The sequence below is a fragment of the Salmo salar genome, chromosome 09 (genome assembly GCF_965601325.2).
Source record: "Salmo salar chromosome 09, fSalSal1, whole genome shotgun sequence".
In the NCBI taxonomy this organism is placed as follows: Eukaryota; Metazoa; Chordata; class Actinopteri; order Salmoniformes; family Salmonidae; genus Salmo; species Salmo salar.
Window position 1 is genome coordinate 128,660,567 of NC_138299.1, and position 24,984 is coordinate 128,685,550.

Here is a 24,984-nt window from a genome sequence, read left to right on the forward strand (position 1 = left end):
TCATTAGCCTAAATATACATTTATATCAAATCAAATTTATTTTTATATAGCCCTTCGTACATCAGCTGATATCTCAAAGTGCTGTACAGAAACCCAGCCTAAAACCCCAAACAGCAAGCAATGCATGTGAAAGAAGCACGGTGGCTAGGAAAAACTCCCCAGGAAAAACTCCCTAGAAAGGCCAAAAACCTAGGAAGAAACCTAGAGAGGAACCAGGCTATGAGGGGTGGCCAGTCCTCTTCTGGCTGTGCAGGGTGGATATTATAACAGAACATGGTCAAGATGTTAAAATGTTCATAAATGACCAGCATGGTCAAATAATAATAATCATAGTAGTTGTCGAGAGTGCAACAAGCACGTCCGGTGAACAGGTCAGGGTTCCATAGCCGCAGGCAGAACAGTTGAAACTGGAGCAGCAGCACGGCCAGGTGGACTGGGGACAGCAAGGAGTCATCATACCAGGTAGTCCTGAGGCATGGTCCTAGGGCTCAGGTCCTCCGAGAGAAAGACAGAAAGAGAGAAAGAGAGAATTAAAGAGAGCATATTTAAATTCACACAGGACACCAGATAAGACAAGAGAAATACTCCAGATGTAACAGACTGACCCTAGCCCCCCGGCACATAAACTACTGCAGCATAAATACTGGAGGCTGAGACAGGAGGGATCAGAAGACACTGTGGCCCCATCCGATGATACCCCCGGACAGGGCCAAACAGGCAGGATATAACCCCACCCACTTTGCCAAAGCACAGCCCCCACACCACTAGAGGGATGTCTCCAACCACCAACTTACCGTCCTAAGACAAGGCCGAGTATAGCCCACAACGATCTCCGCCATGGCACAACCCAAGGGGGGGCGCCAACCCAGACAGGAAGACCACGTCAGTGACTCAACCCACTCAAGTGACGCACCCCTCCCATGGACAGCATGGAAGAACACCAGTAAGCCAGTGACTCAGCCCCTGTAAAAGGGTTAGAGGCAGAGAATCCCAGTGGAAAGAGGGGAACCGGCAAGGCAGAGACAGCAAGGGCGGTTCGTTGCTCCAGCCTTTCCGTTCACCTTCACACTCCTGGGCCAGACTATACTTAATCATAGGACCTACTGAAGAGATAAGTCTTCAGTAAAGACTTAAAGGTTGAGACTGAGTCTGCGTCTCTCACATTGGTAGGCAGACCATTCCATAAAAATGGAGCTCTATAGGAGAAAGCCCTACCTCCAGCCGTTTGCTTAGAAATTCTAGGGACAATTAGGAGGCCTGCGTCTTGTGACCGTAGCGTACGTGTAGGTATGTACGGCAGGACCAAATCGGAAAGATAGGTAGGAGCAAGCCCATGTAATGCTTTGTAGGTTAGCAGTAAAACCTTGAAATCAGCCCTTGCCTTAACAGGAAGCCAGTGTAGGGAGGCTAGCACTGGAGTAATATGATCACATTTTTTGGTTCTAGTCAGGATTCTAGCAGCCGTATTTAGCACTAACTGAAGTTTATTTAGTGCTTTATCCGGGTAGCCGGAAAGTAGAGCATTGCAGTAGTCCAGCCTAGAAGTAACAAAAGCATGGATTAATTTTTCTGCGTCATTTTTGGACAGAAAGTTTCTGATTTTTGCAAAGTTACGTAGATGGAAAAAAGCTGTCCTTGAAACAGTCTTGATATGTTCTTCAAAAGAGAGATCAGGGTCCAGAGTAACGCCGAGGTCCTTCACAGTTTTATTTGAGACGACTGTACAACCATCCAGATTAATTGTCAGATTCAACAGAAGATCTCTTTGTTTCTTGGGACCTAGAACAAGCATCTCTGTTTTGTCCGAGTTTAAAAGTAGAAAGTTTGCAGCCATCCACTTCTTTATGTCTGAAACACAGGCTTCTAGCGAGGGCAATTTTGGGGCTTCACCATGTTTCATTGAAATGTACAGCTGTGTGTCGTCTGCATAGCAGTGAAATTTAACATTATGTTTTCGAATGACATCCCCAAGAGGTAAAATATATAGTGAAAACAATAGTGGTCCTAAAACGGAACCTTGAGGAACACCGAAATGTACAATTGATTTGTCAGAGGACAAACCATTCACAGAGACAAACTGATATCTTTCCGACAGATAAGATCTAAACCAGGCCAGAACTTGTCCATGTAGACCAATTTGGGTTTCCAATCTCTCCAAAAGAATGTGGTGATCGATGGTATCAAAAGCGGCACTAAGATCTAGGAGCACGAGGACAGATGCAGAGCCTCGGTCTGACGTCATTAAAAGGTCATTTACCACCTTCACAAGTGCAGTCTCAGTGCTATGATGGGGTCTAAAACCAGACTGAAGTGTTTCGTATACATTGTTTGTCTTCAGGAAGGCAGTGAGTTGCTGTGCAACAGTTTTTTCAAAATGTTTTGAGAGGAATGGAAGATTTGATATAGGCCGATAGTTTTTTATAATTTCTGGATCAAGATTCGGCTTTTTCAAGAGAGGCTTTATTACTGCCACTTTTAGTGAGCTTGGTACACATCCGGTGGATAGAGAGACGTTTATTATGTTCAACATAGGAGGGCCAAGCACAGGAAGCAGCTCTTTCAGTAGTTTAGTTGGAATAGGGTCCAGTATGCAGCTTGAGGGTTTGGAGGCCATGATTATTTTCATCATTGTGTCAAGAGATATAGTACTAAAACACTTTAGTATCTCCCTTGATCCTAGGTCCTGGCAGAGTTGTGTAGACTCAGGACAATGGAGCTTTGGAGGAATACCCAGATTTAAAGAGGAGTCTGTAATTTGCTTTCTAATGATCATGATCTTTTCCTCAAAGAAGTTCATAAATGTATTACTGCTGAAGTGAAAGCCATCCTCCATTTGCGAAGGCTGCTTTTTAGTTAGCTTTGCGACAGTATCAAAAAGTAATTTCGGATTGTTCTTATTTTCCTCAATTAAGTTGGAAAAATAGGATGATCGAACAGCAGTGATACTGCACGGTACTGTCTTTCCAAGCTAGTCGGAAGACTTCCAGTTTGGTGTGGCGCCATTTCCGTTCCAATTTTCTGGAAGCTTGCTTCAGAGCTCGTGTATTTTCTGTATACCAGGGAGCTAGTTTCTTATGACAGATGTTTTTAGTTTTTAGGGGTGCAACTGCATCTAGGGTATTGCGCAAGGTTAAATTGAGTTCCTCGGTTAGGTGGTTAACTGATTTTTGTCCTCTGACGTCCTTGGGTAGGCAGAGGCAGTCTGGAAGGGCATCAAGGAATCTTTGCGTTGTCTGAGAATTTATAGCACGACTTTTAATGCTCCTTGGTTGGGGTCTGAGCAGATTATTTGTTGCAATTGCAAACGTAATAAAATGGTGGTCCGATAGTCCAGGATTATGAGGAAAAACATTAAGATCCACAACATTTATTCCATGGGACAAAACTAGGTCCAGAGTATGACTGTGGCAGTGAGTAGGTCCAGAGACATGTTGGACAAAACCCACTGAGTCGATGATGGCTCCGAAAGCCTTTTGGAGTGGGTCTGTGGACTTTTCCATGTGAATGTTAAAGTCACCAAAAATTAGAATATTATCTGCTATGACTACAAGATCCGATAAGAATTCAGGGAACTCAGTGAGGAACACTGCATATGGCCCAGGAGGCCTGTAAACAGTAGCTATAAAAAGTGAGTGAGTAGGCGGCATAGATTTCATGACTAGAAGCTCAAAAGATGAAAACGTCATTGTTTTTTTTTTGTAAATTGAAATTTGCTATCGTAAATGTTAGCAACACCTCCGCCTTTGCCGGATGCACGGGGGGTATGGTCACTAGTGTAACCAGGGGGTGAGGCCTCATTTAACACAGTAAATTCATCAGGCTTAAGCCATGTTTCAGTCAGGCCAATCACATCAAGATTATTATCAGTGATTAGTTCATTGACTATAACTGCCTTGGAAGTGAGGGATCTAACATTAAGTAACCCAATTTTGAGATGTGAGGTATCACAATCTCTTTCAATAATGGCAGGAATGGAGGAGGTCTTTATACTAGTGAGATTGCTAAAGCGAACACCGCCATTTTTAATTTTGTCCAACCTAGATCGAGGCACAGACACGGTCTCAATGGGGAAAGCTGAGCTGACTACGCTGACTGTGCTAGTGGCAGACTCCACTAAGCTGGCAGGCTGGCTAACAGCCTGCAGCCTGGCCTGCACCCTATTTCATTGTGGAGCTAGAGGAGTTAGAGCCCTGTCTATGTTCGTAGATAAGATGAGAGCACCCCTCCAGCTAGGATGGAGTCCGTCACTCCTCAACAGGCCAGGCTTGGTCCTGTTTGTGGGTGAGTCCCAGAAAGAGGGCCAATTATCTACAAATTCTATCTTTTGGGAGGGGCAGAAAACAGTTTTCAACCAGCGATTGAGTTGTGATACTCTGCTGTAGAGCTCATCACTCCCCCTAACTGGGAGGGGGCCAGAGACAATTAATCGATGCCGACACATCTTTCTAGCTGATTTACACGCTGAAGCTATGTTGCGCTTGGTGACCTTTGACTGTTTCATCCTAACATCGTTGGTGCCGACGTGGATAACAATATATCTATACTCGCCAGTTTTAGCTTTAGCCAGCACCGTCTTTAGATTAGCCTTAACGTCGGTAGCCCTGCCCCCTGGTAAACAGTGTATGATCGCTGGATGATTAGTTTTAAGTCTAATACTGCGGGTAATGGAGTCGCCAATGACTAGGGTTTTCAATTTGTCAGAGCTAATGGTGGGAGCCGTCGGCGTCTCAGACCCCACAACGGGAGGAGTAGAGACCAGAGAAGTCTCGGCCACCGACTCGCTTAATGGGGAGAACCGGTTGAAAGTTTCTGTCGGCTGAATAAGCGACACCGGTTGAGCATTCCTACAGCGTTTCCCTCCAGAAGCCATGAGAAAGTTGTCCGGCTGCGGGGACCGTGCGGGGGGGTTTATACTAACGTTACTATCTGTACTTACTGGTGGCACAGACGCTGTTTCATCCTTTCCTACCCTGAAATGACCCTTGCCTAACGATTGCGTCTGAAGCTGGGCTTGTAGCACAGCTATCCTTGCCGTAAGGCGATCGTTCTCCTGTATATTATAAGTACAACGACTGCAATTAGAAGGCATCATGTTAATGTTACTTAGCTTCGGCTGTTTGAAGTCCTGACGAACCATGTCCAGATAAAACCTCCGGGGTGAAAAAGTTGAATGAAAAAAGTTGAGTGAGGGAAAAAGTAAAAATATACGGTAATGAAAAAGTAAAAAACCGTCAGGTAGCAAAGTAAGACAGCCAAATCTTTGATGAGAACCTGAATCAGAATGCAAACGACCTTTAGACTGGGACGAAGATTTACATTCCAACAGGACAATGACCCCAAGCATACAGCCAAAGCAACTCTGGAATGGTGCTTTGTCCATCCATTATGGTCACTATGTCAGTGTATATCAATCTGTCTATCAATGAATAGCAATGTCCTGTATATTTGCCTGTCAGCAAGAGGTTCACTAGACGAATGGACTTAATTTACAAGTAAAGGTAGGCCTAAATGCATTTTCCTTTGCAGTTTGCTGGTTAGGTTACTGTTGAATCATGAGAATTGACAACATCGATTTAAATACATTATATTTACATTATATTTATCAAGCTACAATATTTCTCATAATAATATTATTATTATGTGTGTGTGTCTGCGCATTGGAAGAATTGTAAATCCATTGTGAAAGGCTATATGCGTCGCAAATTATTCCGATGAAATGTGTAAATATATTGGTCTTTTAGTGCCACCTATCAGTTGTTACTCTGGATGCTACATCGGTCTATAGCTGAGCTGAGTTGAGCAGTGTGTCATTTGGTTGTAAATATCCCACCATGGAAGGCTATCGCTTGGTATTTACATTTGGTGAATTTTTTTTGTCAATCTGGTTGTTGGAGCTACGGCATCTGTTGTATGGTGATCTTGGGCTTCATCAAAGTTTATTTGTGAGTAAATCTGGCTTTTGATAATAGCCAGGGCTTACCCAGCCACCCACCTCACCGCACGCCACTGTAAATTATATATAGTGTTTAAAAAACATATTAAAGGGGCAGTTGCTTCATCCATTTTTGGACTTCTGAATTAAATAAATGTACCCATTTATTCTTGAAGAATATAGCTTATAAATGAGCTTAGTTCAACTGTCGTATCCCATCAGAACCCAAAATATAAGCTTGTTTCACTCAAGTTTGTAAACAAAGTAAATGTAAACAAACACTATATAGCATATAAACATGGTTAAAACTGTAGTGTTGATATCATGGATGGTCAGTCCTTGCATCCATAGCTTTGTCTATGTATTTGAGTGGTTACATTTCTCCAACCCATTCCCTCAACTTTTTACCAAAACAGGGGTAAATCTACTAATTGCCGCTTTAGTAAATTGATTTTTTATAAATGATGTTTTGTTACATTCAACTGTCAAAATGCTGTTATCGAGATAATTTCCTTAGTAGGTGATGTCAGAGGTCAGCATGTGGGATAAGTTGTCACGCCCTGACCTTAGAGAGCCTTTTTCTATTCTCTATTTGGTTAGGTTGGGTGTGACTTGTGTGGGCATATCTAGGTTTCTATTTCTTTGTTGGCCTAGTATGGTTCCCAATCAGAGGCAGCTGTTTATCGTTGTCTCTGATTGGGGTTCATACTTAGGCAGCCATTTTCCCGCCTATGTTTGTGGGTAATTATTATTTTCTGTGAGTGTTTGTGTGCGCGCCACAGTTGCGGCACGGTTGAGTTCTGTTTACCTGTTTTTTTTTTTGGGTGAAAGGTTTCACTTCCATTAAAGATGTGGAATTACATGCACGCTGTGCCTTGGCTCATTTATCACAGGGAGTTTGAAGACAGTGATCGTGACATAAGTAGGAGTTCAGGGATGAATGACGAGCTTCCCACTAGTAATTACGAGTTGGTAAAAACCACCTTCCCACTTGGTTACAGGTCAGCAACCACAGGTTAACTTCTAAATAAAAAATGCATGGTTCTCATTTGGGCAAAATACCTTCCTCTTCTCGACTCCTCTGTCCTCTTGCCTGCATGACGCGGAAACCAATAAGTGGTCAAGTGGGTAGTGTCAATTCGTTAGTAGGCGAACGAAAGAGTGTACTCCCCTCCTCGATAGCCACCTTTCGATGAGAATAGTCTATGTATCCTACTAGAGTCCTTTGCGGAGGAGTTTTTATACAGTATGTGTCACACCCTCTTTGAATCAGCATTGTCCATTTGTATGTCTCTGTGTCCAGTTTGAAGGAAGTTAGAGGTAGTTTCACGGGCCAATGGTAACTAGCATTAGCACAATGACTTCCAGTCATTATGTTAACGCTAGTTAGAAACTCCCTTTAAACTGCACTCAGAGACATACTGCACTCAGAGACACAAATGGTATGCACAAATTAATCTGACTCTGGGGAAGTAGGTAAAGGGCCTCGAAGTATGGCTTTAATTACCTCTGGATCTGTCCATAGGCTACCTTAGGGAAATTTCACCCCAGAGGCTAGGTCCATTTGCAGGAATTTTCATGTGTAGGTCAAATGACAGGAAGCATAAACTACTAATTCGCTTGTTGTCTTTCTGTCAATTTTCAGAATGCGCATAGATTCAAGGCCACTTATAAAGTGGGACAAAACTATAAGAGACTATAAAGTTGAGGTGTAGCCCTAAAATCCATACTCACTTGAAACAAGTGGGTTTAAGTGGGGTGTTGTAACACAATATACATGTTGGCCGAAGTTACAGTACAAACCAGGCATTACAGAACATTGATTGAAATGTAATCAGGCTATAGTGCATGTCAATGTCATACACTGTATTGTATGTACATGTATATTAATGGTGTAGTCCCGAAGTCAGAGAATCTGCCAATCACAACATTGCAAAGCACTGCTATTGACACACATTGGTCAATCATTCACAAGGCTTTTACCTCAATCATTTAACCTGGCTACACCAGTTCATCTGCACAGGACAGAAGGGAGGTCTTGCCAGTAGGAATACTGAGACAAAGTCTGACTTGGTGTTTTTTTCTCCTTAATCATGGTTTCTGCTGGGCCTCAGGTTTGGAGATGGATACTATTTGCCTGCTTTCACTGGCTTTGTGTCTGTCAAGAAACTCCTAGACCGTAAGTAAACCTGCACAGTCATCAGAGTTAGAATTGAATAATTAGACATGGCGTCTTCCCCGGTGTAAAATGTTCTCTTTCAGAGAGCAGATCAAGAGCTCTTTTTCATCTACCCTTTATGCAGATATTTTTTTCTGAAGATTTCACCTACAGTTGAAGTCGGAAGTTTACATGCACCTTAGCCAAATACATTTAAACTCAGTTTTTCACAATTCCTGACATTTAATCCTAGTAAAAATCCCCTGTCTTAGGTCAGTTAGGATCACCACTTTATTTTAAGAATGTGAAATGTCAGAGTAATAGTAGAGAGAATGATTCATTTCAGCTTTAATTTCTTTCATCACATTCCCAGTGGGTCAGAAGTTTACATACACTCAATTAGTATTTGGCAGCATTGCCTTTAAATTGTTTAACTTGGGGCAAATGTTTCGGGTAGCCTTCCACAAGCTTCCCACAATAAGTTGGGTGAATTTTGGCCCATTCCTCCTGACAGAGCTGGTGTAACCGAGTCAGGTTTTTAGGCCTCCTTGCTCGCACATGCTTTTCAGATCTGCCCACAAATCTTCTATAGGATTGAGGTCAGGGCTTTGTGATGGCCACTCCAATACCTTGACTTTGTCTTTAAGCCATTTTTCCACAACTTTGGAAGTGTGCTTGGGGTCATTGTCCATTTGGAAGACCCATTTGCGACGAAGCTTTAACTTCCTGAATGATGTCTTGAGATGTCTTGCTTCAATATATCCACATAATTTTCCTGCCTCATGATGCCATCTATTTTGTGAAGTGCACCAGTCCCTCCTGCAGAAAAGCACCCCCACAACATGATGCTGCCACCCCCGTGTTTCATGGTTGGGAAGGTAGACCTCCAATTGACTGAGATGATATCAATTAGCCTTTCAGAAGCTTCTAAAGCCATGACATCATTTTCTGGAATTTCCCACGCTGTTTAAAGGCACAGTCAACTTAGTGTATGTAAACTTCTGACCCACTGGATTTGTGATACAGTGAATTATAAGTGAAATAATCTGTCTGTAAACAATTGTTGGAAAAATTACTTGAGTCATGCACAAAGTAGGTGTCCTAACCGACTTGCGAAAACCATCGTTTCTTAATAGACTTTGTGGAGTGGTTTAAAAGCGAGTTTTAATGACTCCAACCTAAGTGTATGTAAACTTTTGACTTCAACTGTAGGTACCCTCTCATTTTGTACTGATATTCCTGTGTGTTTTTTGGTGTGTGTGTGTGTGTATGTCCTCTATAGGGTTTACATGGTAGCCATTCCTGCAGTGATCCAGGCAGGCTCAGAAGCCAAGCTTTGTGCCAGCCTTCTGCAGCCCAACGAGACCCTGGTCATGACCATATCTCTGATTGTTGATGAGCAGAGCAAAATTCTTCTCCAAGAGAGTTCTGACCAAGAGTTTCACCGCTGCTTCCAGTTTCAGGTCAGCCCAGCAGTGGTTGGCATCCAGAACCATTCCATTCAGAGTGTACTGTACTTCTCAGCTTTGTGATGCATCTCTTCATTTTAGTGCAATGGAATAATAGTTTATTGTAAATATCAAGGTGTTGGCCTTGACATTTTTACCTGGTTTTGGTCAGATACAAGCATGCTTTTAAATACTGTACAATATATATAGTGCATTCTGAAAGTATTCAGACCCCTTAACTTTTTACACATTTTGTTATGTTACAGCCTTATTCTCAAGAGGATTAAATTAAAAAAATTATCAATCTACGCACAATACCCCATAATGATAAAATGAAAACAGGTTTTTAGAAATACATAATTTACATAAGTATTCAGACCCTTTGCTATCAGACTCGAAATTGAGCTCAGGTGCAACCTGTTTCCATTGATCATCCTTGAGATGTTTTTACAACTTGATTGGAGTCCACCTGTGGTAAATTCAATTGATTGGACATGATTTGGAAAGGCACACACTGGTCTATATAAGGTCCCACAGTTGACAGTGCATGTCAGAGCTAAAACCAAGCCATGAGGTTGAAGGAATTGTCTCAGAGACAGCTCCGAGACACGATTGTGTTGAGGCACAGATCTGGGGAAGGGTACCAAAACATTTCTGCAGCATTGATGGTCCCCAAGAATACAGAGGCCTCCATCATTCTTAAATGGAAGTTTGGAACCCCCAAGACTCTTCCTAGAGCTGAGCAATTGAGGGAGAAGGGCCTTAGTCAGGGAGGTGACCAAGAACCCAATTGACACTCTGACAGAGCTCCAGAGTTCCTCTGTGGAGGTGGGAGAAGCTTCCAGAAGGACAACCATCTCTGCTGCACTCCACCAATCAGCCTGTGGCGAAGGATCACCTTCCAACCGGACAATGACCCTAACAATGACCTGGATGCTCCCAATCCAACCTGACAGAGCTTGAGAGGATCTGCATAGAAGATTGGGATAAACTCCCCAAATACAGGTGTGCCAATCTTGTAACGTCATACCCAAGAAGACTCAAGGCTGTAATCGCTGTCAAAAGTGCTTCAACAAAGTATTTCTGTTTTTTATGTTTAATACATTTGCATGAATTTCTAAAAATCTGTTTTTGCTTTGTCGTTATGGGGTACTGTGTGTAGATTGATGAGGAAAAAAACGATTTAATCAATTTTAGAATAAGGCTGTAATGTAACAAAATGTGGGAAAAGTTAACAGGTCTGAATACTTTCCAAATGCACTGTATGCCACTTAGCAGAGACCTTAATCCAAAGCAACTCACAATAGCCTATGTGATCCCCACAGGAATTGAACCCCCAACCTTGACATTGCTAGCAGCATGATCTTACCAACTGAGCCACACAGGACCACAGTATAGTGTTATATGTTATTGGTACATTAGTTAATCAGTGTGTTGCCCTCTGTCTCCCTGACAGGCCCCTCATGTGGAGAGTGACGAAGTGCAAAACTTTAAGGTGGAGGTTCGAGGTGAAACGTTTCTGTCGACAGAGGAGAGAAAGGTCATGATCAAACCGTACAGCCCGATGACATTCGTCCAAACGGATAAACCAATCTACAACCCAGGACAAACAGGTAATTTTACAGAGCCAGTAACCTACACAATTAGTCTCCTTGCTAAGAAACAGGACAATTAGGTGGGAGCATGTTTCTATGATGGTTTGCTCTGTCATCCCAGAGACACTTGAAACAGTACCATCAGGTGCAGATAAAGAACAAATCCACTGCGTGTTCACTCAGAATATGGACGCTGGAACGGAGTTTGAACTGTCCTACCATATGTTATAAGATGTTCCTCTCCTGGACATTATCACTTGATATTGATAGTGTAAATATTTTCAGTGAACTCGCAGTGCAGTTTTTCTTTATCTGCAATTGATTGAATTGGGGCCTTAGTACCAACGGTTGAAAATGTTATCGAGTACCTATAAATAGTTTGTCTTCTGAAATTCTCATTGAGTGATTGTCTTCGTTTTGTCATTGCCTTCTTACAGTGAATTTTAGGGTTATCACCTTGGATACCAATTTTAGCCCTGTCAATCAGCTGGTGAGTGTTGAAAATGTGCAACATTGAATATTGAAAACAATGACCTGTACTTGTTCGTCCTTTAGATCAGTATCTCAACTACTTAAAAAAAAAAGACAAATACAGAAGAATCACATGTATCCCAACATCACACTACTGTGATAGACATAGCAATTAGGTCTGTATAGCATTGTCCAACCAACCCAGTTGCCTTGTGGTTAGAGTGCCTGTCCTGAGGTTGGAAGGTTTTGTGTTTGGGTCATACCAAAGACTCAAGAAATAAGACCTGATGTCTCACTGCTTGGCACTCACCATTCAGGACATGGATTGAGGGTTAAACCCAATGATTACACCAGGGATGTCAGAAAATAATTAAAGTTTTTCAGATTGTTCTGGCAATTCTAGTCCTTGTCACATATAAACTTAATTGGAAGAAAGTACGTCTGATTTACATTTCTATCACATTTACCTATTTTTTTATCATGATCAAAGTAGCCATTTTAGGCCCTTTTTAGGCCTATATTCCTCCTGAAAGACCTTATGATCCGTGAACCGTACATGATACAGGGAACATCTTGATGTCATTATACTTCTTTTAGTGTGCTCTGAAATATGGAGTATGTCTAGATTTTGAAATACACATTTTCATATTCATTTATTAATATCTCAAAAGTATACTTTAAATCAAATCAAATCAAAATCAAATCAAATTTATTTTTATATAGCCCTTCGTACATCAGCTGATATTCTCAAAGTGCTGTACAGAAACCCAGCCTAAAACCCCAAACAGCAAGCAAAGCATGTGAAAGAAGCACGGTGGCTAGGAAAAACTCCCTAGGAAAAACTCCCTAGAAAGGCCAAAAACCTAGGAAGAAACCTAGAGAGGAACCAGGCTATGAGGGGTGGCCAGTCCTCTTCTGGCTGTGCAGGGTGGATATTAAAACAGAACATGGTCAAAATGTTAAAATGTTAAAATGTTCATAAATGACCAGCATGGTCAAATAATAATAATCATAGTAGTTGTCGAGGGTGCAACAAGCACGTCCGGTGAACAGGTCAGGGTTCCATAGCCGCAGGCAGAACAGTTGAAACTGGAGCAGCAGCACGGCCAGGTGGACTGGGGACAGCAAGGAGTCATCATACAAATCACACTTTTATTCACCAAATACATTTGTATGGAAAGGAATTTGACTTGGTGAAATGGTGCTGCCACAATAAAAATATACAGACAGACGATAAACACTATATACAGACAACATATGTAGAAGAGATCCACATGCGGTACACAAATCATAGTGCATGTACACTATGTACACCGTAAGCTAAGAACTACAAGTTTCACTATAAAAACTTAGCAACATTAAAAATGATGTATGTAGAGACGTATAAAGAAAAAACTATTTTACAGGACGATCTGAGGTGGGGAAAATATGTACAGTGGGGCCCGAAATGAATTTACACCCTTGATAAAGATTAGCAAAAATGACTGCATAAAATACAGAATTCAAATACAATACTTGATAAAGATGAACAAAAATGACTGTATGATATAAATCATTGAAATACTATATTGCATTTATAATATACTGACATGAAAATAGAGCTCTTTGGCCACATACACCAGTGGTGGGTTTGCCATCAAAATGAGAATGCATAAGCAGAAAGAACCCCATACCTAGTGTAACATTTGCTGGTGGATCTTTGATGTTATTGGGCTATTTTTCTTCCACTGATCCTGGGGCCCTTGTTAAGGTCAACAGCATAATGAACTTTACCCAGTACCAGGATATTTCAGCCAAAAACCTGTTTGCCTCTGCCAAGGGGCTGAAATTTAGCTAGTGGAAGTGGATCTTCCAACAAGCCAATAACCCCAAGCACACATCAAAATCCACCAAGAAATCGATAATTGGCCACAAAATCAACATTTTGCAATGGCCATCATAGTTTCTGGACTTGAAACCCATTGAAAACATGTGGTTTTAATTGTATAGGGCAGACCATACGCGTAGACGAAGTATATTAAGGATTTGGAAGGATTCTGTATGGAGGAATGGTCTAAGATTCCTCCCAATGTGTTCTTCAACTCATAAAACGTAAAAAAAAAAAAAAGGTTCAGTGCCGATATCCTCACAAGGTATAGTGACGATTTCAGACCTCGCTGTATTTGAAAAGAGTGACCCTCTCAGCAGACTGGACACAATTTGCCCTTAGACCAGGCAGACGCATTCCCACACCAGACAATGATCAATGAGGTTGAGTATGGACTTTATGATGGATGTGTAGAACTGAATCAGTATTGTCCATGAGAGTTTGAATTTCTTCAGCTGATATATGAAGTACATCTGCTGGTGTGTCTTATTGGTGATCGCTGTGAGGTTGTATTCCCACTTGAGGTTGTGGGAGATGATGGTCCCCAGGAATTTGAATATCTCAGCCGTGCTTACAGCTGAGGCATTGATTTCAAGGGGGAGAGATAGTGAGGGACGCTTCCTGAAGTCAATCTCCCTCTCCATGATGGTTTTACATTTTTTTAAACAATATACTCTACTAGTAATATACATCAAATTTCCAGAGTGGGTGCACAGCTACTTTTGAAGTTATGATACATTTTATGAGCATCACCAACATAGTGAATGGCAAAAGTGATTTGAAGTGAACACTCTCTGCAGGTGATTTACTGAATGTAATTAGATAATGACCTATAATGTCAATTCATATGTATAAAATGGGTCATATCTTCAAAAGTAGCAGAGCAGCCACTGTAATTTAGATGTGTTTGAAGAGTATTCTGTTCTAAACAATAGGTTTTAATGAAGAAGAAATTAACATGAAAAGTTGTATTTCAGAATCTAGACATGGTCCATAGAGCATACTATAGGGAGTATAATGTCACTAAGATAATGTCTTTATCATGTGCGGTTCACAGATCATACAGTCGTACAAGCAGTGATGTAAGGTACTTACAGTTGAAGTCTGAAGTTTACTTACACCTTAGCGAAATACATTTAAACTCAGTTTTTCACAATTCCTGACATTTAATCCTAGTAAAAATCCCCTGTCTTAGGTCAGTTAGGATCACCACTTTATTTTAAGAATGTGAAATGTCAGAGTAATAGTAGAGAGAATGATTTATTTCAGCTTTGATTTCTTTCATCACATTCCCAGTGGGTCAGAAGTTTACATACACTCAATTAGTATTTGGTAGCATTGCCTTTAAATTGTTTATTGGGTCAAACGTTTCGGGTAGCCTTCCACAAGCTTCCCACAATAAGTTGGGTGAATTTTGGCCCATTCCTCCTGACAGAGCTGGTGTAACTGAGTCAGGTTTGTAGTCCTCCTTGCTCGCACACACTTTTTCATTTCTGCCCACAAATGTTCTATAGGATTGAGGTCAGGGCTTTGTGATGGTCACTCCAATACCTTGACTTTGTTGTCCTTAAGCCATTTTGCCACAACTTTGGAGGTATGCTTGGGGTCATTGTCCATTTGGAAGACCCATTTGCGACGAAGCTTCAACATCCTGACTGATGTCTTGAGATGTTGCTTCAATATATCCACATCATTTTCCTCCTTCATGATGCCATCTATTTTGTTTAGTGCACCAGTCCCTCCTGCAGCAAAGCACCCCCACAACATGATGCTGCCACCACCGTGCTTCGCGGTTGGGATCGTGTTCTTTGGCTTGCAAGCCTTCCCCTTTTTCCTCCAAACATAACGATGGTCATTATGACCAGTTCTCTATTTGTTTCATGAGACCAGAGGACATTTCTCCAAAAAGTACGATCTTTGTCCCCATGTGCAGTTGCAAACCGTAGTCTGTTTTTTTATGGCGGTTTTGGAGCAGTGGCTTCTTCCTTGCTAAGCGGCCTTTCAGGTTATGTCGATATAGGACTTGTTTTACTGTGGATATAGATACTTTTGTACCCGTTTCCTCCAGCATCTTCACAAGGTCCTTTGCTGTTGTTCTGGGATTGATTTGCACTTTTCGCACCAAAGTACGTTCATCTCTAGAGACAGAACTCATCTCCTTCCTGAGTGGTATGACGGCAGTGTGGTCCCATGGTGTTTATACTTGCATACTATTGTTTGTACAGATGAATGTGGTACCTTCAGGCGTTTGGAAATTGCTCCCAAGGATGAACCAGATTTGTGGAGGTCTAACATTTTTTCTGAGGTCTTGGTTGATTTCTTTTGATTTTCCCATGATGTCAAGCAAAGAGGCACTGAGTTTTAAGGTAGCCCTTGAAATACATCCACAGGTACACCTCCAATTGACTGAGACGATATCAATTAGCCTTTCAGAAGCTTCTAAAGCCATGACATCATTTTCTGGAATTTTCCATGCTGTTTAAAGGCACAGTCAACTTATTGTATGTAAACTTCTGACCCACTGGAATTGTGACTCAGTGAATTATAAGTGAAATAATCTGTCTGTAAATAATTGTTGGAAAAATGATTTGTGTCATGCACAAAGTAGATGTCCTAACCGACTTGCCAAAACTATAGTTTGTTAACAAGAAATTTGTGGAGTGGTTGAAAAACGAGTTTTAATGACCCCAACCTAAGTGTATGTAAACTTCCGACTTCAACTTTAAGTAAAAATACTTTAAAGTACAACTTAAGAATTTTTGGAGGGTATCTGTACTTTATATTTTGCCAAATTTGACTTTTACTTCACTATTTTCCTAAAGAAAATGATGTACTTTTTACTCCATACTTTTCCCTGTCACCCAAAATTACTTGTTACATTTTAACAGGGAATTGGTCCAATTCACACACTTATCAAGAGAACATCCCTGGTCATCCCTACTGCCTCTGATCTGGCGGACTCACTAAACACAATGACTTTGTTTGTAAATTATGTCTGAGTGTTGGAGTGTGCCCCTGGCTATCCGCCAATAAAATTGTGCCGTCTGGTTTGCTTAATATAAGGAATTTGAAATGGTTTATACTTGTACTTTTACTTTTGATACTTAAGTACATTTTAGCAATTCCATTTACTTATGATACTTCAGTATATTTAAAACCAAATACTTTTAGACGTTGTATTTTACTGGGTGACTTTCACTTTTACTTGAGTCATTTTCTATTACGGTATTTTTACTTTTACTCAAGTATGACAATTGAGTACTTTTTCCACCACCCCGTACAAAAAGCATGTATAGGTCTAAAAAGGGCCTAAAATGGCCACTTTCAAAATGGTTTGCGATACAAATGTAAAAAGCATATTAAACATCCTTCCTCCCAATTAAGTTTCTATGTGAGGATGGCCAGAACATTCTGAGATACCAAAAATATTTTCGGACCTAGCTGGCGTGAAATCGCCCCCGGCTCTCCAGGCTGCCTCACGCAACAGAAACAGGAGATAGGCTCCTGCCCTATTGGCCATCCTGGTTCGGACAAGGATTATTATGTACAGTATACTGTAAATGCTGTAAACTAGCCACCACATATCATACACGTCTTGTCAGTACTCCATGAACAATAATACTTTGGGAATGGGAATCTATTGGGCAAAATCCAAATCTCTGAAGCTATGATTTTTAGCGTGTGATGTCTGTTTTATCAGACTACACAAACAGTTGAGACACATACTGAAGCACTTAGGACAAAAGTACATGTCTGCAGAGGTTCTCTAAATAAACCTGCCTGGGCTGATTTGAAGGTCCTCCAGCATTTACCACAGGACATGGGGTTTTCAATTTCATATTGGTCAGATTGGAATGTATGGGATTTTCTATCTTGAGATTGAGTTGATCTACTTAATTGATGTTAGAGTCCCAGTCAGACGCAAATGCTACATGTGATGTCTACTTGAAGAGACAAAGCCAATCGCCTGCCTAGTTCCTCCTGTTGTATACATCTGCTATGCTCCTCTGTTGACTTTTTGGGAATGTGAGAGTAATTCATAAAACATTAACCAATATCTTGTCTTTGCCCTTTGCAGTACAATGTTGTGGAACTTGAGGTAAGACCTTTATTAGTAATTTACTTTATGATGAGTGTCACTAAATACTACAACATGATAAGACGATGACTCCACCAGCTAGGTAGGTCATCATTCATTTCCACATGGCAGTTACCAGAAGCCTCAATATCAGCTTTATGTGATCACATCTGGGCCACCTTCAGTAAGCAAACTTCAGAACGTTGCAGATAGAAATGTCATGAATAGAACTGACGTGACTCCTTATTCTACATGTCAGACAGGCATGTTTAACTTACACCTACAAAGGTGCTATCTAGAACCTAAAATGGTTATTTGGCTGTCAAAGGAGAACCTTTTGAGGAACCCTTTTTGGTTCCAGGTAGAATCATTTTGGTTCCAGGTAGAACCCTTTTGGGTTCCACATAGGACCCTTTCCACAGAGGGTTCTAAATGAAACCCAAAAGGTTCTACGTTGAACACAAAAAGGCTCTCTCCTATGGGGAGAGCCGAAGAACCCATTTGAAACCCTCTTTTCTAAGAGTGGACTTCTATCTGAACATTAAACAAGGTTGTGCCCTGCTCAACGTGCCTCTTGTTCTATGAACCAACAGGATATTCATCAGAATAGGATTGGACAGTGGGTCAATACATCATCTAGTGGCAACATTCTGCAGCTTTCTCACCCTCTGAACTCTGAAGCACCCATAGGATCCTATGCTATCGTAGTGTGGATTGGTGATAACAAAATATACCATCGCTTCAAGGTAGAACGTTATGGTAGGTTGTGCTTTGTTCTTTTACTTTTCATGCTAATTAATGTTATGGCTCTGGAACCTTAATGAGTTAACTGCTGCTCGTTTATTTCTAGTTTTGCCAAAGTTTGAGATCAAAATGAACCTCACCGATGAGATCAGCATTGTTCAAGAGGAGTATAAAGTAGAAGTTTGTGCAACGTGAGTCAACAATATCGCTGTTTTGCAATGCACTGTTGTTACAAAATACTCAAATACACAGACAAGTGCATTTTCAAATACAAATATTTAAATACCCTATGCATTTGAACCCAGGGCTGCTTGGTCCTAGGGGTATTTCAAATAAGGTATTTGGAAACAAGTCATTTAAAATAGTTTCAAAAAGTAGGCTATTTATAAAAAATTATATGAAAATACTTTCAAATACTTCAAATATAAGTAGTTGATTTGGCCACAATATTTGAAAATACTCATGCACAGAAAATAAGTATATGAACCTAGGTCTAGGTAATGACAGCTAATGACTAATTATTGTGCTTACTCAAAGCTCAAAGCTTGCACAGAGCTCCATAGACTAGAATAGTACATTTTGGATTTCAGACTTAGATTGCTTCAATACAGCTTAATTCTACTATTTACCAGTCACTACTAATACCACTAATACTGCAGTCACTTCTACTACTACTTCTACTACTACTACTACTAACACAGTCACAAATTTGACTACTACAATTACTACTGCAGTCACTACCACTATTATAACTTATTTCACAACCATAAATACTCAAGGCAAGCTCAATAACACACACGATTTCTTTAAGAAATGTACTTTTCTAGTTGAAGACCTACGATTCCACTGCTCAATGTTATAAACTGCTCTTATGAGTCCCTGAGACTTCAAAGGTTTGGGACAGTGGCATGTACATGAACAGCTGTGCCCGTATTCATAAAGCATCTCAGAGTAGGATTGCTGACCTAGGATCAGGTTCCCCCTGTACATGATATATTGTTCATTAGATACAACAGTTAAAATTCTGATAGGCTTTATGAGTACTGGTCCAGATCCATTGACAATGTTGAAAACACTTGACTTAAAAGCCTGCAGGTTTATTAAAGCATTATAATGTGTTATAAGCACACATGTATGAGCCTTTATAATGTCTCATTTGAGGCTTATACTATGGTATGTCTCTCTATGTAGGAAATGTATATGATACTTGATGTGTTCGATATATGTTTGTGTGTTCTTATGAATTTAAATCAGATACACGTATGGACAGCCTGTACCTGGAAAAGCAGAGGTAGAGTTGTGCCGACCTTTAAGGAACGATGTACTTATATCAATGAGATTTGATGTGGAAACTCAACAAGGAGTTCCTGATTATACAGCCCCCTGCCACAAAGAGTCAATAGAGGTCTGTATGCTTTCCTGAAGAAACTATCATCAGTATAATTGTTTTTACCAACATATTACATTTAAATGTGATGTGGTTAAATGCATTTAAATCAGTTCTTAATGTGTGGTTTTGCATGCTTTTCCCAGATGGACCAAACTGGCTGTGCTTCTCATGTCTTCAACATGTCCATTTTCACAAAGAATGCCGGACAGAAAATGCTCATAGACAGGCTTAGTTTTAATGCAAAAGTAGAGGAGGAGGGGACAGGCAAGTCATTTATCACAAGAATTTGGAGATGGAAAAAGTGTCAACATTTGTCTGAAGTCAAATGAAAGCAGTTTTTTTGTCTTTAGTGTGAATTACATAATATTAATATTGCATGTTTAATTAGATCATGAAGACATGTGTGTTTGACCTTCGGTGCTACATCATCACGTGAAATGATGCTGTTTTTATTAATTTCTTCTGTTTGTAATCATGTTTTTAATATTTTGAATAAACTGCACTGGAATTCAGTTTCTGCATTGTGAACTGTCATTGTGCATCATGGTGGCATGTGTTCTTGTTAAATACACCATCCTATTCTCATTTGTTTTCCTTTAACAGGTATTACACGGTCAGAGGAAAAACACATAGCACTCTCCTATGTGATTGGAAAACTAACATTTGTCGACACACCCAAAATCTATGAACATGGATCAGTTATCGAGGGCAAGGTAAGTCCAAATCCAGTGTTATTGTTCCTTGTACTTTGTTGAATTGTGGATGCCATTTGTTCTTTGACATTTCTGTTTACTTAACTACTAATGGTAGGTAACAGTGACACATGTAGCATCACATTCCTCCTTTTTTCCTCAGATAAACGTTGTTCACTTCAACAACACACCTATCTCTGACATGTTAGTCTACCTGTTGGAGAAGAAAGGCTGGTCCTCACATCGTCTCCAGAACCTAACCACAGACAGTCGTGGTATTGCCAGTTTCTCCCTCAACACAACCACTATGCCCAAAGAGGATATTAACCTCATAGTAAGTATGATTCCTTCTAGGTTTTGAAAGACTCTGAGACTCAGAAGATCCCAACTCACCCCCTTGACCCTACACTCTAGGGTTAATAATGCTCTTGTGGAGATCTGAGAAGATGCCATTTGTATAACAAACAATATGGTGAAACTTCCACCTATCCTATCATGGGGAAGGTGGAGATGTTGGCATATTGCTTACACCTGTCAAATAAAATATTACAAAAAAATCTAAATTAACTAATCCTCTTAGATATCCACAAGTGTAATGGCATAGGGTCTAATGGTCGATTTGGGATTCGTTAAACTTTTTCTTTCCTCTGTTGATTTCCAGGTAAGCAACACACCAGCAGTGGAGAACACTAGATACAGGGTCCCCTATTTCATCAGAGGGCAACACATACTCTCACTGATCCAGCCCACCTCCCCTCACAGTAAAACGTCCAGCTCTCTGGCTATTCAGAAGATGGAGAAACCACTGGCATGTGGGGAGGAAGTGTCAATCACCATCCAGTACGCTATCGTAGGGGAGACCGTCCCAAAGGGCTCCGTGGATGTCGTCTACCTGGTGAGTAGAACCAGAAACAAGTTGTGACAACCTGCAAACCCAGGGTGCGTCCCAAATGGCACACTATACCACAGTGCACTATTTTAACCAGGGTCATTTCAGACATAGTCCCAGCCTCACACCTTTAAAGGAAGGATGTCCCTATACAACACCAATATTCCTCATCATCTCCTTATTCCTGACTTGATGGGAAAACTGTTTTTCCCTCCTCCAGGCCTTATCCAGAGGGGCGATACTTCAGCATGGACATATGAAGGTTACTGTACAGCAGGGGAGTCCTGGTGAGGAAGTTTTATTAAGTAATTATGGACGTACTGGGAGGTGCTTGATGACAATGACAGTGTGACATGCGCTTACGTTGCAGTAACTGAGGGTGAAGTCACCTTGAAGTTGGCCGTGGTTCCAGAGATGGCGCCGTTGCTACAGGTCCTGGTGTACAGTATGCTACCCAGTGAGACTGTCATCGCCTACAGCATGAACTTCCCCACTGAGAAATGCTTCAGGCACAAGGTGTGTGTATGTGTGCGGATTTAGTCATATACTCAGTGACTGAACATCAGAAACATATTGTGATCATTTTATGGAAGCCAGAAAAAGTGTCAGGTATTTCCATGCACATAGATATCATACCTTGTATAAAGGTGTATAATGCCTCCCGAGTGTCGCAGTGGTCTAAGACACTACATCGCAGTGTTAGCTGTGCCACTAGAGATTCTGAGTTCGAGTCCAGGCTCTGTCGCAGCCGGCCGCGGCCAGGAGACCCATGGGGCGGTGCACAATTGGCCCAGCGTCGTTCGGGTAAGGGAGGGTTTGGCCGGCAGCGATGTCCTTGTCCCATCGTGTACTAGCGACTCCTGAAACACTGTACAGTGTTTCCTCCGACACATTGGTGCGGCTGGCTTCCGGGTTAAGTGGGCATTGTGTCAAGAAGCAGTACGGCTTGGTTGGATTGTGTTTCGGGGGATGCACGGCTCTAGATCTTTGCCTCTCTGAGTCTGTACGGGAGTTGCAGACCCCGTACGGACTCGATTCTGTAACTACCAATTGGATACCACGAAATTGGGGAGAAAAAGGGGTAAAAAAAATAGCAAAGGTGTCTCATGTACACTTATGTATGTCCTGTGTGCCAGGTGTTGGTGGAGTTCTCACCCTCAAATGCAGTCCCAGGGGAGGAGAACACCCTGCAGCTCTCGGCCCAGCCCGGCTCCCTCTGTGGCCTCAGCACTGTGGACAAGAGTGTTCACATCATGGAGCCAGGGAAGAGGCTGGATGCTGACAAGGTAACAGAGCTCACTGAAGTGAATGTCAACAGTCATACCACCATATAAACAAGCTTTTGTGGTGCTGGCCACAACAACCAGCTTCAGGGGAATAAGAAGTGACTACAGCAGACTTGGAGTGGGTCTGTTCGCAGTGGGCCATTTGGTGTACTTTCATCAAAGGTAATCGGCACTCATTCTCTGCAATGAGATCCACATTTTTATTGAATCTCAGTAACTGAAAAACACCTCCCTATTGGTACTTAAAGAGTTAATAGTCTAGGCACATGACAGCTCTCTTAGAGTTTGTCAAAAGGCACCTAAAGACTCTCAGACCATGAGAAACAAGATTATCTTTGGCCTGAATGCAAAGCATCACGTCTGGCACCATCCCTACGGTGAAGCATGGTGGTGGCAGCATCATGCTGTGGGGATGTTTTTCAGCGAAACTACAGTTAATTAGCATATTCTGTAAAACAAAAATATATTTTTTTTCCTTAAGTAATGTCCTGGGTTTTTCCAACGTACAAAAAATACAATTTACCATAATTTTAATACAGCATCATTTCATTTTTAGGATTTTGAAGTAAATACTAATTTTGTGATATTTATGTGATAAAAACAACTGCCAGTTATAACCAGTTATAAAGATAGCCGAGCACATGAGGTGCTTCATTTCTACAGGTGATCAGTCTATTTTGTCAAAATCACTGATACAGGTCCCCCTCCACCCTCTGAGGACATGTATGCCTTAATATTATATCTCCAGAGAAACCTAGATTAAAATAATTATTTGAACCATTTGAACCCTGAAGTACTGAATAAACCATCTTTGGGATAAGATCAAAAATATGCCTCAGGGGACAAATTGACCCCAGCCTGTACTATGAGGGTTAAAAACGTTTAGCAATGGAAAACGAAATTGAGCATCCAAGTGGTCCTTCCCCGTTTCAGTCTGTTGTCTTCTGTTTGGTGCCCAGTGAACAAGGTCATTTCACGTCTCCCTATTATCCCATTCCAGATATTTGATTTGTTACCAGTCAAGAAGACAACATACATTCCCTACGAGCTTCAAGACCCAATAGCTTGTTTACATGTAAGACAAAGGAGATATGTAGCACCATACCCAGATGGAACATCCGAGGAAAAAAATCAACCTTATGAAGTTTTTCAGGTAACTTCTGCCTTGTTTTCTATTTACTTGAAACCTAATTTTCGATCTTATACGAATCAGTCAACATACTGTCACATCTTCTTAAATTATGAATTGCTAAAATACCTTGTTTGAGGCTAAAAATTACATGCAGAATAGAAATTTAAAACTCAGAGGTATTAATTAATATTGAGCTCTCTTGTTTTTGATTCTGGCATTTCTAGAAACTGGGACTGAAGCTAGCAACTAACCTGGTTATAAGAGTACCTTCCTGCCTCAGCTACAAGGGGCAGCAGTACCATCGGCCCTATGGTGAGATATCCTCCTTCCCACCTCTTACTCTCGTCATTGCCAGACGTATTCGGTGAATCTTGGGAAATGCATGGCTTTTAGTTTGACCAGGCTGATTCTAACACCAGAATAATGACTATGTTTTGTTTTATTAATAGGCTACCATCCCTACCCTTTAACAATGACCAGATTTAGCCCGGGTGCAGCGAAATATGTTGGAGCTGGACTTCGTGGAGAACCCGGTGTCGGATTTGTTGACGCTCCAGTTCCGCCACCCATAAAGACAGTCCGTACGTTCTTCCCCGAGACATGGATATGGGATCTTGTGGAAGTTGGGTAAGAGCACTGCACAGTGAGGCTAACTTCAGGTGAAAGCCCTCTTAGCTCTTGCCTAATATCAACACATGCAGTAGTTGTGTAGATAAGGAACCTGTTTCTCTTTAATAATTAAGGTGTATTACAGAGTAGGGGAGATTGGGGTAAGTTGAGACATTTTTTACATTCAGTATTACTTCATCAATGAAATTATAGTATTCTTCCTAACAAGGATGTACGTATATTTCAGGATGTTGTGTATCCCTGGAAATAATCAGAATTAATGTAAACATAACAGTTTTGAAAACAAAGCTTGTCCATAAAAAGTGGTCTCTTGGCACAACTTATGGGGTAAGTTGAGCCCGGGACATGGTAAGTTAAGCCGCTTACACATTTTTGTACTGAATGAAATATTACCACTACCTTTTTAAAACCATGTCTATATTTATTACCCAAACACAATTCAACACAATCACAATGGCTTATTTATTAAACATATTTTAACACACGCTTAACACCTGACAAAAACATGGTACTTTTTAAAATACTTTTACCATAGATATTGCCTTGCTTTACGCCTGGAATGAAAACACGTACATTTCCTGAACTTGCCTCAACCCTTGGCTAAACTTACCTCAAGGCAAATGTTTTGAGTACATTAGCCCACACAGCTAAAAGGAAGCAAGGTCATGCTAG

The 24,984-nt window shown here is 41.0% G+C and overlaps 1 protein-coding gene across 1 annotated transcript in view; it reads left to right on the top strand.

Moving 5' to 3' along the window:
- The first annotated feature begins 7,940 nt into the window (after positions 1-7,940).
- Positions 7,941-24,984, top strand: part of LOC106612537 (alpha-2-macroglobulin) — a 37,428-nt gene continuing 20,384 nt past the window's right edge. The window contains exons 1-18 of the mRNA XM_045724498.2: positions 7,941-8,111; positions 9,373-9,553; positions 10,995-11,151; positions 11,571-11,623; positions 17,550-17,570; positions 18,143-18,308; positions 18,400-18,484; positions 19,548-19,698; positions 19,827-19,947; positions 20,287-20,396; positions 20,539-20,709; positions 21,037-21,270; positions 21,485-21,551; positions 21,635-21,780; positions 22,401-22,550; positions 23,551-23,703; positions 23,907-23,994; positions 24,132-24,309. Coding sequence (XP_045580454.1) covers positions 8,026-8,111; positions 9,373-9,553; positions 10,995-11,151; positions 11,571-11,623; positions 17,550-17,570; positions 18,143-18,308; positions 18,400-18,484; positions 19,548-19,698; positions 19,827-19,947; positions 20,287-20,396; positions 20,539-20,709; positions 21,037-21,270; positions 21,485-21,551; positions 21,635-21,780; positions 22,401-22,550; positions 23,551-23,703; positions 23,907-23,994; positions 24,132-24,309 — 2,318 coding nt within the window. The 5' untranslated portion in view covers positions 7,941-8,025. The remainder of the gene's footprint in view (positions 8,112-9,372; positions 9,554-10,994; positions 11,152-11,570; positions 11,624-17,549; positions 17,571-18,142; positions 18,309-18,399; positions 18,485-19,547; positions 19,699-19,826; positions 19,948-20,286; positions 20,397-20,538; positions 20,710-21,036; positions 21,271-21,484; positions 21,552-21,634; positions 21,781-22,400; positions 22,551-23,550; positions 23,704-23,906; positions 23,995-24,131; positions 24,310-24,984) is intronic.